At 30.4% G+C, this 16,621-nt stretch overlaps 1 protein-coding gene across 5 annotated transcripts in view; it reads right to left on the minus strand.

Moving 5' to 3' along the window:
* P58IPK (dnaJ homolog subfamily C member P58IPK) overlaps positions 1-15,504 on the minus strand; it is a 49,891-nt gene extending 34,387 nt beyond the window's left edge. Inside the window, exons 1-4 of one of the 5 annotated variants that reach the window (XM_076468728.1) lie at positions 15,048-15,477; positions 14,676-14,783; positions 12,162-12,290; positions 6,457-6,581 (exon numbers count right to left, since the gene is read on the minus strand). In XM_076468728.1, coding sequence (XP_076324843.1) covers positions 6,457-6,581; positions 12,162-12,290; positions 14,676-14,766 — 345 coding nt within the window. In that variant the 5' untranslated portion in view covers positions 14,767-14,783; positions 15,048-15,477. Of the gene's footprint in view, positions 1-6,456; positions 6,582-12,161; positions 12,291-14,675 lie in introns of those variants that run through there. The other 4 variants (XM_076468730.1, XM_076468727.1, XM_076468729.1 and 1 more) reach the window with 4 other exon arrangements.
* Positions 15,505-16,621: the final 1,117 nt, after the last annotated feature.

A 16,621-nucleotide genomic window follows, 5' to 3' on the forward strand; every position in this document is an offset into this window, starting at 1 on the left:
TAAATCCAATTAAACATGGTTGGGACATGTTGTTGAGGCATGTCAGTAAATGCCAGCACCCTCCTCAGAATGTACAGAAACTCCGACAAGACCTGGTACACGAGTGGGCTGCCATACCACAAGATAATATTGATAGACTGATTCGAAGTGTGCCAAATTGGTGTTGGGAGTGTGTCGCAGCCTGCAGAGGTCACACTAGATACTGAATATTTCAAACATTTCTTTAATAAATGCATGTAAACTGTTTAAAGTATTTTTCATATGGGATATCAGTTTTGGTGATATTGGTCATTTTTAAAAATTTTATTTCTTTTTGTTTTACCATTCATCATGCATTAAAAATGGATACAAATGGAACAGAAATGAGGCAAATTACTCAAGGAAATAAAAACATCACAGTTTTTGAGCAGTTTACCATCAAAATGGAATAATTACATGAATGATACTGTCCTGGTAAGATGGTAAGAATAAACTATAGTACACAAAGAAAATTGTAGCCACTATATAAAACAGATGCTTATATAGAAATTTTCAGTCAAAAATGCAGTATAAAGTTAACATCTAAGTTTACACAAAAGCCTGCAAAAGAAGTGTTTTGGTTTACATGATGTACTGAGTATAGTACATTATGTTAACCCATTTCTGTGTCCCATTTCCAGTCATACATTTCAAAAGTGGCTCAGAATCTTCTTTTCAAGAATACTATTAAACCTGTTAGTCACATTACTTTAGGATGTTATTCCCAGTTGTTCATCATCTTAAAGAAGACCAAAAAAATTTTTATACTGAAACATAGTAAGTTGAGTAATTAATATTCAGAAAGTTATAATCTATGTTTAATTATACTGGGTGATTCTAAAGTCCAATGACATGCAAATAATTAAGAAGCAGAGTTATAAAAAATAATTGTTAGTGGTAAGCAATAGTGTGTAGTGGGCCTACTCTGTAATAATGTTACTGAGGTCATTCATGGCCAACTTCAACTAGATTATCTTCCATACATTTACTAATGTACATCATGTCACATATAAAGGTGTAGAAAATAACAAACACACCAAATTATTCCATAAGTTTAGAAAAGTTACAAGAATAAACACAGATGAGGTAAACATCCAAACAGTATTACAAATAACTGTGTTCAGAGTGCTACCCAAATGTGACAATATAAAGGCTTCTCTTTCAATACTGGTTGCTGTCCTTGATCTGTCTGTATTGTGTCTGTTTTGAAATGAGCCAGTAGCATGCAGCAGCTGATAGATATATCCTATTACTTGATATAAAAGATGATCTTTTCAAATTTTTTTTTGCAGTAGGCTAGATATTCTGGTAACACATGCCATAGAGTAGAACCATGTGAAACTGTTCGTTAACACTGCTACTATCTGGATGATCAGGGAGTAGCTATAATGCAACACTTACATTACTTTATAGAGGGAGCTTTTATTTAAATACTTTTTAACTTTTTGAATCCCATCATAAGTGCAATGACCTGCTTACACAAAATTTTTAATTTTGCAATTAAAACCAAGGTTGGAGTTAATTGGATTTCAGTCTTTTCCACATGCATGAAAGGTGTGGATTTACACCTATAAAAGTTGTTAATGAAGAAAGATTTTAATCAGTGATGTCGAGAAAACCCACTTTTAGAAAAAAATATATATGTAAAAATGGCTCGTTTGGGTTGAGAAAATTTTTTTACATAGAGGAGCAAACAACGTTTCGACCTTCTTCGGTCCTGACGATGACCAAAGAAAGTCAAAACGTTGTTCACTTCTTTGTGTAAAAAATTTTCTCAACCCAGAAGAGATATTTTGATAATTTTTCCTTTCAAATGTTTTATTTTTATTATATATACAAATTTGCAATTGACATCTTAAGCATGATGCATACTGATCAAATTTCTCAAGGACATGGCTTTGAATAACTTAATGATATTATCACAAGGTAGGTTCTCAATACCATTTATTACTAACACATACATTTGTTTCCGAGTTACTTGCCTCAGTGGACTTTTAGTTACCTTGTACGACAAATTGTGTGACAACTACTATACTTTTGAGCTACCTACTATTATTATTTCCATCTTTCTAAGCAATCAAGAAAAGTTACCATACATCTAGATTACTTAATTCCTCCTTAGCAATAATACTTTTGAACTAGTATTGCATACTTTCAAAATAGATCACCTGCATGACCATTTCACACCTTTCATGTTATCTGTTCTTTCCTTATCTAAATACCTCTTATTCAGCAAAGCATTAAATTCTGGATCTTTATCTGTTGAAATACAAGGACCAATTAACATCACCCACAGGTTATTGCATAACAAACCAGGATGTTGTAATAAATCTTTATGGTAAGATAAAGTTTTGACAATTTCTCCATTTCTGAGGAAGAAAATCATCCATTATAACTTTACAGCTCCACCTCCATGTTTTGCTTGCATGCTCTCACTTAAATTTGTTTATCATAATCATCTTCACAAAAAATGTCTGGAGTTTCCAGAAAATTTTAATCTTTGTTTAAGGATGAGAACAAGCAAAAGAAGTCTGAATTATTGACTGCACAACATGCTAAAGGTGTGGGGCATGCTAACTTAAAGATTTTGAAAAATAAAATTTCTCTGGCATATTCCACTTTTGTTTTCATGTACATGCTTTTATCAGATATTAGGTCTGTGTTCAAAGATCCAAAGGTTTGTTTGTAAGTCAGGAACTTTAAGACAGTTCTAAACATTCTAAAGTTCATCATGTGGCATTCTGGCAGTGTCAGATTTTTATCTCTTACTAACAAACACTATTTAATAATATTTGAATAATAATCATAAATGCACACAAATGGAAAATTTGATATTTTGATTTGTATAATGCCAGTACTTAAAGTTGTATTAAGAAAAACACTCACATATACCACCAAAATATCACATACATAGCAGCTTCTTCCATGCATTAGAGAGTACACTCAACAGTTACATTTATTCATTGCAGTATAAGTGATTGCCTAGTATACAACAAGACAGTTCATACTGATTTTCTAAATGAAGTTTTATTGTTTATTTACAGCTATTTTTATTATTTACTCATTTGGCTAACACCTGTATCAAAAGCACATGTTTAATCAGTCAACAATGTTATTAAATGAATATTATAGTAACACTCTTTCTTTTAACTTTTCATCACAGTTGAAGTGCCATATTTGTATCATAACCAAACTGTTAATGTTACTCTAACCTGTTCTGCTGTTTATTTATTATCTTTACTAGACATGTTTGATTAAGCATCAATTTTGTCAACAATGTTATTAAATGAATATTATAGTAACACTCTTTCTTCTAACTTTTCATCACAGTTGAAGTGCCATATTTGTATCATAACCAAACTGTTAATGTTACTCTAACCTGTTCTGCTGTTTATTTATTATCTTTACTAGACATGTTTGATTAAGCATCAATTTTAAAAATGATTGTCAAACTACTTGAAACAGTGACTGTTTCATTAAGATTTTATGCTTGAGTCAGACAAAGTTCTTTTAATTGGTCACAATAGGGTGCTGTTGCAATGTAAGCTTACTACATATAGCATCAAATATGGATATATAAACTACACGTATTTTTTTTGAAATACAATAATTTAATTACTGTTCAAAAACATTTTTAAACCACATACAAATGTTTTATCTTTAAAATGAAAATGATTTCAACTAAATCAGTAAACTGAGCATTCTGAGTCTTCAAAAGGTCTAGATTATTCTTTATTACAGCCATATTTATGCCTAAATTTTACACTAAATTAGCCAATTTTCATAAATCAATGACACTTGTTTTGTAATAATTTTGTGTCAGACACGTAAAGCAATACTGTGACGTACATAAGTTTTTAGTTTTTATGTAATTAGATGCATATCATTTCTTTTTACAGTAACTTAAAGTGTTCAATAAAAAACAAAGCAAAGTTTCAAATAGATTAGATAACAAATTCTATCCAAATCTATAACATGCATTTGCATAGAATGCTTTTGACATAAGTAGCAAAGCTTATTGTTGAAAGAAAACTGCTAAGTAATAAAACAATAGGAAAAAATAAAATTAAAATTATAGTCACCACCCCTTGCTTCTATTCATGTGTGGTCATAACTGTTTGATGAGGAGAGCTATAAATTTTCTGTCAGTGCACTTGGTGAGGATCTGTATGGAGAATGGTGGTTACTTATCAGGTGTTACATGTCCATAATGAATTTAAATTAATTTGCAACTGTGCTTCTTTCATGTTGTTGCTATACAGAGCATCAAGTATGTTCTCATATTCTTATGTGTAGGGTTCTTTAAGTTTTCCCTATGTACGTATGATGGCAGATGTTGCATGTTAGTCAGTATACAACATTCAAGACAAGACACCCATCTTTAGATTGCAAACAAGATTTGTTAGACAGTTAACTTTATCACATTGTAGGGAAGTATACTGAGATTTTAAAAGTTGATTTTTGAAGATTGGACCTGGCTGTTCTATAGCTTTGATTGGTGGTCCATATTTCCTGATTATAGTTTTCATTTTCTTGGTGATAACTCTGTCAATTAGAGATGTCTTAATAACCTTTTTTGTGTTACCTTTGGAAAATTGTTTTTTCTTCTCTTTGTTTATTTGTTTTCTCATGTTTAAAGTGCAATGCTGCTTTCTGCATGTCATAGTCATTGAACGTTTGTTTGATGTGAAAAGATGGATATTCGTTACTCAAAAGGAGTGATTTTAGTTCAGAGTGTGTATTGTTTTTTCACTACAGTTGCAATTAATTTGTTTAATTTTACAATAATTGCACCTGTTTTGGAAGTTCTGAAATGGTTGGAGTAGAAGTAAGGGAAGAGAGGGTTTGTTATTAGTTTTTGAAACAAAATAGATTGTATATTATTGTCATTGTTAATCCTTAACATAATGCCAAAAAAAATCTATGTTCATTATGACATTGATGATTCGGGGTGAATTGAATGATTGGATCTATAGAAATCAAGAATACAGAAATTGGAGTAAAGAAGGAAGACCATGCTTCCATTATCCAAACATGTGATCAATGTACCTAAGCAAGAAATCAAGGGCAGTATTGGCATCTTGACACCACTTGTCAAGTGGCAATGTTTCAAAAAATTGTGTATAAATATTATGGCATAAATAACATTTACTCATTGAGACACTACTAAGTTAGAGATATAGTCTGTTGTCAAAACAAAATTATCCATTGTGAAAGATAAAATGTGAGATTGCTGTTATCAGTCTGTACATTTCCAAATTGTTTATGCAATTTAACATGAATTCACACATTGCACTGACACCATGCTCTGTTTGTATAGATAGGTACAGAGTTGTGACATCCAATATAACGAGAATTATTGTGTTGGTCAGTAAGTGAAATACATCCTTGATTTGCAATAGCAGATCTTATGTATTATTTAACTATCTTGACACACGCAGGATCAGTTAATATGACTAATGCCATGACTTCTTTGCACTCATTTAATGTCTCCATAGATTTAATACTTCTTTCAATTTGGTTTGTATATCTTCACACAATGAGTCTTTCAGTTAACATTATACATCTTTCACATACAAACAAAAATTTTTTTTAATGAAGTATTTCTATTAAACTAAAATAATTTCAATTTGGTTTGCATATCTTCACAAAATTTCAGTCTTTCAGTTAACATTATATGCCATTCACAAACAAACATTTTTTTTCAAATGAACTTTTTCTATTAAACTAAAATAATAATTTGGCCATGAAGATTCTGAGTATTTGTTTCAAATAGTCTGTGTGTAATTTTCATGCTAAGACTCAAATACTTTTCCTCATCTGAAAAATCTCAAATTTCCTTTGCTTATCCTTAAAACATCCTAAATACATTTTCAATGTTTTTCTTTTAGTAAAACTATATTTTATCTATTATTTTCTTTATCCTATATCAAAATAGGATTGGTCAGTGTGACTGATTTCACAATTACTGAAAAAATCAAACACAAAAAGTCTAAATTACTCTTTACTTTTCTTTCTAGAAAAACTTCATATTGTAACAAAAATAAATATCTTTGAGCTTGTAACAGTATAGATCTACTTACAAATAGATGTTATTACTTTGATTATATTTTAAACCATGTCTAACTACTATCTACACCATTATAAGCTATAAATCACTCAGGGTATGTGCAGCTAACATTACACTATTGAATTACATTGTGCACAAGCTACTACAAACTGTTCCTGTTCGTGCTTCATGAAACATTTTTATTATATTATTTTTACAATTTATTTTACCTAATCTAATCTTAACGAAGATAAAAAAATCCCTGTTTTACATGAAAGAGAATGTGACAGAAGGGGTCTTATTTTCTTATATTCTCTTAAATGTTTCCAAAATATTGAATGACATGTTTATTATGTACAGTTTCTAAGCACAACAATGTAAATACTTACTGCTAAGAAATCTGACTTAAGTTCTATAACTTTGTTGAGGTCCTCCAAAGCAGCCTTGGATTTTCCAAGTGCAAGGTAAACTGTTGCTCTCTTGAAATAGGTTAAATAATTTGATGGGTCTCCCTCTAAGTAACAAAAAAAATTTTAGCTGTATAACTGCCACAATTAGTTTAAAAGGAATTAAAGAATAAAAACTTAATTTTTTACAAATTACATAATTACTGTTGAAATAGATAACTTGTCTGGTTAATCATACAGCCTTGTGGCTCTTCTGTGTATAACTGCTGGTGTCATTGGTACATTTTCAAAACCAAGTTACATGTAGTGTAAAACAGTTGTAATGTTTGCAGACATTTTAATATTCAAGTCTGTTTTACAGCCACAATTTACTTCGAAAACCTCATGTTCAGGCTGAAGTAATGCATAAGCAACAGTATAAGAAATAATCATTTAAAACAATGTCTCAATACATAAACAGATAATACCTGTCTAATAAAAACCAATATATCAGTTACATTTGAACACACAGATGAAGGACACTGTACTACTGAAACTGTACTGTTTTTTACAAAACTGTAAAAAAAAAAAAAAAAAGAGTATCCCAGAAGACTAGAAAACCCATCTATACCAAGAGCAATAAATAGCATTTAGATAAAGAATTGAAAATCAAACTATAGCTACCACTGGTCACAAAAAAAGGAATTGAAGCAATAATACAAGTAACAGTTTCCATTAATGAGCTCCTCATCAACACTTGAAGCAGAATAACAACAGATTTAGAATATACACAAGTACATCAAAAGCTACGTAATCACTAATTCAATTGACAGATTGTCTATTTAAAATTTAAGCTATAATCTGTATTTGCTATCTTCCAAACAATTTATGCAACTATACTTTATTAATATTTCTACTCTATTACAAAACCTCAAACAGAATTTCATGCCTATGACTTACAAAATTCCATAACCATTTTAAATGGATTAACTGTATTTTCCAAATCTTCAACTTATGTCCTTTCATTCTATCTTCAGAACACAAAACAAAAGATTCAGAGGTCTTCATAAGATCCTCAATAGGTCATTACCTTTCTTAGATAAAAAGACCAAGCTATACAAGAAAAGCATAATTAGTGACTTGTAAAGAGACAAGTACCTCTTTAGAATTGCAATAAATATCTAAAAATACACACTAAAACTCTCTTAGCTTTGCCACTAGAAACATAGTATTGACTCAAGAGTTTGAGAGACTTAACCACCATTATACCAAGATTTTCATTCCGTTGGTTCCTATCTATAATAATATAATGTGTGATTCAAATAGTGATAAACAGAGCATATTACCTAGTACTCACCATAGTTAACAGTCATTTGTCAAATATTTATCTAATTTACCACTAAATACAAGTCATTAAGCAACTGCTTTATATTCTAAATTCAGAAATGCATACACAACTTTAATATCAGTAAACTTACCTAATTTACTAATTATGCCCTTATTAATATCATTAATGTAAATAAGAAAAATTAAAAGCCTCCATGTCTCTGATACACCCCACTAATGAAAATATACTTTGACTAGACTCTTAATAAAAGCCTTTTCACTTATCCCACATTCTACAATGCAATTAACTCGTTTTTATCCAACCCTGCCAAAGTGATTGTTTGAATTAAGCTTCTGTGTAGTACCCAATCAAAAATTATTTTTAATTATAATAAAATAAGTGTGGACTTGATGTACTTATCTAAATAACAAACACCCTCAAAAAAGTACAAAACTTCTCTTTTGTAAGATGATGACTACTTCTATTTAAAATATATCTGACAAAATGATTTTCATATGGAGGGCAGCACTAAATGAACATAGCTAATCTTCTGAGTGAAGTATCATTTTAGAAACTGCTCATGTCTTCTCTTCTAAAAACAGTTACAAAATAAGATATCAAAACTAAGCCATCTCATAGTCTTTAACAAAGACCTTGCCATAAGCATTCTGTATTGACCCCATGAATCTATAATAGCATTCCCACTGAGTGAAACATTAAATTAAAAAAACAACTCTAAAATCTCTCTCTCTGTCACTATTTGACTCCATATTCTCAATCAATGTATTAATTTATTCTCCATAATTATTGCATTTACACTTTTAATGTTAGCAACCTTGATCTTATGTAATTTCTCATTTATCTGTAGAATGACTATAAAAATTACCAATAAAAATTTCTATATTCAAAACATTATTTGGAACACATAGATTCAACATCTTGACTAAAATTTTTGTCTTCAGTCCTAACAAGTTGAAGTTTATTATTTATATACAGAGCTGATTTATTTCTCCCTTTTGAAAATAATAGCAATTTTCAATCAAAGCTATGTACATAATTTGAGCAATACAATTTTAAACTGGCCATCATTACAAGTAATTAACTACTCTTTTTAGATTCTTACCTGTAAAAAGTAAAATGCATTGCTTTATTAGTTGAATATTATCATTGTTAATATTTTCACTTGTAATCCTAATATCTCACACTGGTAGGTTTACAATTTATATTAAAATTAAAAACAAATTCTAAGCTAATAAAGAAAACAATCTTTATAATAAAGACTTAAAGGAAAACAATGAATAAAAATAAAAGATAAATCATTTATGATGTTTTTCAATACAATAAGCTTAAGATTCATCAATAAGGATACGAGTTCTCAAAAAAGTTTACTAACACCCACATTCACCAAACCTATCTAAAGTTTCTTAATGTTCTTTCATAGTAGAAAATTCCCATCACTTTCAAATAAATATTTAATATGAAAACATATTCACAAATAAAAAAAACGTAAAAAAATCAAATTCCCAAACCTATTTATTCCTATGTCTTTCAAAATTTCACATCAGATTCTATTCTTCACTTAGGGATTCAATCTAATCACTTTCCCATAAAACTATAAATTAATTTATGAACCACTTTATTCATTTTGCAGACATAAACAATTAATAATATGCACTCTCCAATGGTAATTAATCTTGGGCTCTAGCTGTTTTCAAAGCTGAGCTTCATTAGTAACATGCTACAAGATTGCAAAAAAAAATTGGAACTAAGAGTGTACCAAAACAAATGATGAAAGGAAAGCAAAATTGTGTTAAAAACAGAATATGGACCTATATTATCAAAAGGTGAGCATTTCTTAGCAAATACAAGCCTACGCATTGAGATGAGCAGATAATTTCTAAAAAAAATGTTTTGTATATAGTTGAAATTTTGTAAAGAAATGAAGGTTTAAAAATTAAATTTTCTTTGTGAATAACACTAATTAAATCTTTCTTTCAAAATTACAAAATCACTTTTGAGACTGTTCTGAGCTGTTTAAATAGAATTTTCATTTTCACTTAAATTTTGAAATTTGATATGCAGGTAGACACTTAACATGTGAAAGGTGTTTTGTGGCCCAGAAAGAGCTAAAGTATAAGCATATTATCTAACAAATATTTTCCCATATTTGAGAATTATAGGCATGATTGTGATTTCCAGAAAGCTCAGAAGTTACTTTAAGATTATAGAGGTAACTTTGGAAAGCACTGTACTCTTAGATGAGAAAATAGCAGGTAAGAACCAGAAGTTAAGAAATGTAAGATAGGAATTGAATAGTTAATGTAGAGGCTTCTTTGGAAAAGGATAAAAATGAAAGTGTAAGGTTTGTAAGAGTGCACAGTAGTAATGCCAAGACTATAGGAACAAACTCAGTTAATATTAACGTGCAAGTTTCTTATAAATTTGAACCTTTTGCTGTTTGCAATTTGGAATATAAGTTAGCATTTTCCTACTCTGAAAATGTATTTCCAATAGATACTTACTTCCTCTTACAAAATAGCTTTTCTTGTGTAGCAGTGCCCTTTATCAGCATAAATTTTCAACATATGCCACTAGCCTTCCACTTCCCACTTCTGTAAATCTAAGTGATAATGGTTTTGCAGTAGCTCTCCATCAACAGAAGGAAGATACTACTCCTATCATAACCAGTGTCTTCTTCATATATGCACTCATTAATCACTTAACTAAGACCTAGATCATCTATTATTTTAAGTGGGAAGACTGGGTGAGACATATGACAAAGTAAGAATCTATCAGAAATAGATTTTCAGTGTAGGTAAATACTAGCTTCCTATATGATATCTTAACTCATCTCACAAAATTATTAGAATCCCACAGTGAACTAGTAGAGGGCCAATACAAAAATGTGACACATGATCTCCCTTGAAAAAGCACCCAAAGAGAAACCAGGAGGAGCAGCATCAAAAGAGAAAACATAACACCTTAGCAAAAGACTGCATCCCATCAGATCCAGGTACACTCTTCACTCTTTTATGGCAATGTTGTGAATATAAAATGCAAAAACACGAAGGAATTCCAGAATATGACTGCTGAATGGGACTCCTGAGTGTTGAGTGGCTAGGATGTGAAATACCACAGTGGTAGTTTGACCACAACCAACACCAGGCAGTATATATAGACACATTTAGGACAAGCCTGAGTGCTTCATCCAAAACCTGGCAAAATCTAAAATTGATCATCAGTTCTACAATAGGAAGGGCATCACAGCACAGATAAAAATTTGGTCAGATGTACAGTGCAGATCAACAACCAAAACTAGGCAGCATTTTGGAATTCTATATAGGATCCATGATAGGAAGATATACAACATAACTGACAATTAGCAAAATAGACAGTGCAGATTTTCACTGCTTGCCACAGAGTGGGACCCATAGTACAAAAGAAAGGTTCCTGAAAGATGAGAAGAAATTGTAAAAAAAATATTTTTAATTTCCCTGACCTAATGCCTAGGCTATTGACATATCTGTCAATTTTAACAGTTTATATATCTTTCAGATAAATAGGATGTCAAGAAAATAAAGTATTAAAAGAAACATGGCTTTAACAAATTTTGGAAAGTTCATGATACAAAAATTGTCAAATTATTTGATACTTTTTACAGCTAAAACTATGCACTGTTTAGTTATTTTATTCCAAGTTTCATGCAATATGGTTAAGAACTTCTGTGAAAATAAAAGAAAAATCAGTAACACCCACCTGTTCCAGAAGATGTTAAATGAAGTAATTATGGAAATTTGTGATGATGAGAAACCAACTTGAAGTAAAAAATATACTTTCAAGATGGCTGGTGTGGGTATTAAAGCTTTAATTAGAATAAAGTACAGAACAATGTTTTGACCATTTTAGGTGATCTTTTGGAACCTGAAGATGATCCAAAAAAGTTAAAATGTTGTTTTGTACTTTATTTTAATTAAAGTTTTAACACCCATACCAGCTGTATTAAGAGTACAAATTATGGAAATGTTAATGATTTATGTAAAATATTCACACTATGTATTATCTAGGAAAACAAAACTAGAAATTTAAAATTTTAGACTTTTAGGTTTCAGTAATGAAGCTGTGTTTAACAACTCAAAAAAAAATCTAATAGATGATTTTCTAGACAGTCATCCAATGAAGTGATATGACAGTCTTATCCACAAATAATTAGAAACTGTACACTATGAACATTTATTGTATACATGTGTATATACTTTTTAATCTGAATGTTCATATTTTAAACATCTATGCATGTTAAACTATGTGGTTCTTCATCACTCTAATCTATAATTAAAGATCAACCTCACTTACACACACTCTACAATTACATCTTCTGACTTACCAACTGCAGCATGGTAGTGTGAAAGAGCATCACTGTATTGTCCTCTTGCTAGAAGCTGCATGCCAAGATGAAGATGATTTTCTACATATGCTGTATTACCATTGGCTCCTAAATGTGTAAAAAATTCAACTGCAGAAGTTTCGTTAAACCAAGCACAAAACATTGGATATACAACATGCACTTCAAAAACTGCAAAACTTAACAGTCATCAACATTTGTATGCATATTGTTAATTATACTCTGAATCTAAAGCAAAAGTACATCTCAGAATTATGAATTTCTCCAAACTAACTATATTAACAAGTTTCTTGAAGGTTCATGACTTTGTTAGTTAAATTATATACTTGTCACACACAAAAACAAAAATTACTCTTGCATTTATTCCACTAATCACTACTGTGATTTCCAAACTATTTAAAAACAAAAAAAAGAGTGATTTCCACCTACATTCTTGTTCAGTTTTTTGCAATAAGTGTTGTTACAGGAAAATAATATTACTCACTGTGATGCAACATATGTAGACCACACTCATATTTGACAGCATAACAATTCAGTAGTTTAAAGGTTAATAGCATTCAATTTCATTTATTGGAATACACATGGAAATACTAAAATTTATTATGGGAAGTACATTATTAATAAAAAAAACAATTTTTTAATATAATGGAGGATTCACAAGTTTATTAATATAAACAAAAAACTTCAGTTTAAGAAATATTTTCAAAGAAGAGTTCCCATTGCTGAAAATATTTCTTAAAAACATGAATCACATGTCAATACAATTTATCTAACATTGCAGTATTTTGTACACATAATTCATACTCCCAGAGGTGAGAGATTTTTCCTATTGTAATCATCAAGCTTATTCATTCTGTAACACTACTACACATAAAATAGCTTCATTACTATTTACAATATTAAATTTCATAGAACACTTATATTAAAATGATTCAATATTAGACAACACTTTAGTTAGTAAGAATTTAAAACTTAGCATTACCAGTAACCAATTGTACATCCTTGTTGCTAATTACTTATGATATCACATTATACAACCTTACTAGTTTAGTTCTGCTTAAGCATTTATGAATCAAAATACTGTGTATATTTTACATTTGGCTAATTCGTAAAATCAATCTATTTCTTACTTGTATCTGCCCACTTACTCTGATAATAGTGGTATATATGGGAGGTATAGATTTGATGTCTCATATGCCTTTTTCTGTACACATTACTCGTACAAAGTTTCTGCATTTTCTCTATTACACTACTCTGCATAATTTAATTATAGGATCTATTTCTCCATTTATTGAACTGGTTTCCCTTCATTCTTGCTCTCTCTCTAGTGTGCATGTATATATTATATGTATATACGTGTATGTGTTTTCCATGCCAACTCCCTTAATGCTTTCCAGTTCATATCGTAGATTTCCTTAAAAAATTCAAGCAAAAACTTCATTTTCATTTATTCAGCCAAGTAGTACAGCTTTAGGATTTTGCAAGGCTGAATAAATAGTTTTTGCTTGAATTATTTTTAAGAAAATCTATGGCATGAACTGGGTAAAGTTCTTTTTTCTGGGTGAGTTGATATGGAATGACCCATGTATATATGTGCGTATTTATACGCACTTGTTTATCTTTCAATTTTGCTCTGAACAAAAACAAGGTGTCATTTGGCCCATTTAGACTATCTTATTTCTTACTTTCTACTAAATGTACCATCCTATTCCAACTACAAATATAGAAACAATTTTTTTTCTGTATCACATCTTAAACTATTTCAGTGTTGCTTTCACCATTCCTGAATGAAGCCAGACTATTTCATGAACTTAGTTTTATTTGAAAAGTAATACTGTCTGAGCTGTAATCATGTCTGATTTGTAACCTCTCGCCTTAATGCCAACATCTGCCTTTATAGAATACAAATCTATAGCAAAATCCTCAATCATGTCCTTTCAAACACTTATTATTTTCAACAAAAACATATCAGGATATTTCAACCAATTTATTCCTAGAACAGTAACTCTTTCCAACAAGTCAACATTTTTTTTTTAAAAAGACAAACAGAATACAATATTGTAAATAAGGGTTAACCAACACCCTTTGGATTTAAAAAGAGTAAACTGGTTACTTTTAGTTTGTGATTGCTATTTCTGTGTGTATGATCTAAACTTCTGTTTCTTTTATTCTAGTGAATGTACTTTGTCTAAAAGTATTTAAAATTAAGGATTTCGTAACAGCCAAGTCCAGCTACCTCCCCTCCCCCAATCACCTTTATTTAGTATCTCCAACAAAGCTACAAATTATAAGAAAAACTAATATTATGATTACCAATATGCATAACCATACTTTAAGGTTAAAAATCACTCATCAGATGTCAACTTTTGTCTCTCTACCTCTCTCTGTATATATAACTTAAAAACACTTCACTTCAGTACAATTTGAAATACCCAGAAAAGCTGACATCCAGATTTAACATAAAATTAAAACCAAAATAAATAATAAAAATCTCACCTGTTAGATGGTTGTCAGCAGCATACACAAAGACCCAGAGTGATGAAAATATTCTGTAAATGTTTGGCGAGTAGTTTTTCCCCGAGCCCATGTCTTTAGACTGCAGTACTAAGCCGTGTAGTATTATATTGTTAATTGTAATATTGTTTACTAAGTACTATGCTTTAAAAGTTGCAGTCTGTATCTTATGATCAGTATCACTATCATGGAACACACTACAAAAGGAAAATATCCTATTTTTATAGGAGGTTTAAGAAGTTCTTAGTTATCTAATTCGATAATCACAGCTTATATACGTATATTACACTCACACTCTATATCGATAATTTACAGTTATGAATTTATAAACTTCAATTTTTAAGTATGCCTCACCACAATGTAAATCTAAAAATTATACGAAATACTGTCTCAGCTGCACGTTTTTCTTCCAAATTGAAAATACATGCGTAAAAGATTAACTTCGACAATGGTTATGGCTAAACAAAATTACTGTTATCACGGAATTTTTTTAAGCAATAAAACTTTAATTGCCACTTTTACTGAATTCACTTGAAGTTCAATCTTATAAAATACTCTCCTTCCGTCACTGAATACATAGAACGTGCCGTTCGCCTTCTCACCACTCATATTTCGGAATCATCAACTCGTAGAATTCGTGGTGAAAGCTGATTGGTAAAGTTGCCGAAACGTCACATCCACTTACATTTACTGTTAGAAAATAATATTATCGCGATTTATAAATGAAATTAAATAATAACTGGGAACACATTTTCCCCTCTACTAAGGCCCCCCTAGTACAACGGTAAGTCTACGGATTTACAACGCTAAAATAAGGGGGTTCGATTCCCCTTGCTGGGCTCAGCAGAAAGCCCGATGTACTTTCGCTGTAAGAAAAACACACACCAAATAACAACATTATTGTCATTATAAAGTTTTGTCAAAATCACATTATAAATTTGATTGTTCGACCTTAAACATATCTCAGCGTTTTAGATTTAACCCATCTTTAAATTAACACAATATATGGCTATATATTACCAGTCAGCACCATTAAACTATTGAATTAAGCAAATGATGATTAATTGTTTATAGTCCTTAATATTTGTCTTTTTTTGTTGTTGTTATTGTTAAGTACCCAAAGCTACACGAACGACTGCCTAAGCTCTGTCAACTACAGGTATTTCAATACAATATTAGCATCATAAGCACTCAGCCTAACCACTGAGAAAGCGGAGGTTGGCCTTTAAAAACATATATCTTGCTTCCAAAATTTTGTATAAAATTATCATTAAAAATATTGTAAACCAAGAGACTGCCTGGTGTTCCACAAAAAAATAAAAAAATAAAAATAAAAAAAATAAAAGTGACGTTGCCAATATATACGTAAATATTAAATTATAATAATGACACAAGTCGTACATACTCAAGTTCGAGCATTTTTATTACAGAACAATGCAATATGTTCTATAACTCTAAAAATATTTCAATAAGAACGTTGATAACCGCTGTACAAAACAATCTTTTGTTTGCGCTTTGTGATTGCTTTATTTATTATATTAATCATACCGCACATGCTGAATAATTTTCGTTCTTTTACTTTAGAAATTAATCCTAATCATAATGTCCAAAGCCGGTAAAAGAAAGTGCACATTCAACAGTGAATTGCAAAAAGAATATCCATTCTTGAAAAAAAAAATTGTGGCAAGGAGGACAGAGTCAAAAGTTTGCAGTGTTCATCCGAGTTCTTTGTTTTACATGGTGGCTGCTCAGACATAAAAGACCATTTAAAAAGTGCTAAACATGCAGCTAGTCTTTCAGTTCAAGTTCAGTCTCAAACTTCAAAAGACTGTTTTTCAAACAAACTGTACCTGAAGAAAGTGACTTGTTAATAGTTGCCAACAGTGCTATCCATAACAAACTTTAAAACAGCTGATTGCTCTTCCATA

This window comes from Tachypleus tridentatus, chromosome 11 (genome assembly GCF_004210375.1).
Source record: "Tachypleus tridentatus isolate NWPU-2018 chromosome 11, ASM421037v1, whole genome shotgun sequence".
NCBI classification, from domain to species: Eukaryota; Metazoa; Arthropoda; class Merostomata; order Xiphosura; family Limulidae; genus Tachypleus; species Tachypleus tridentatus.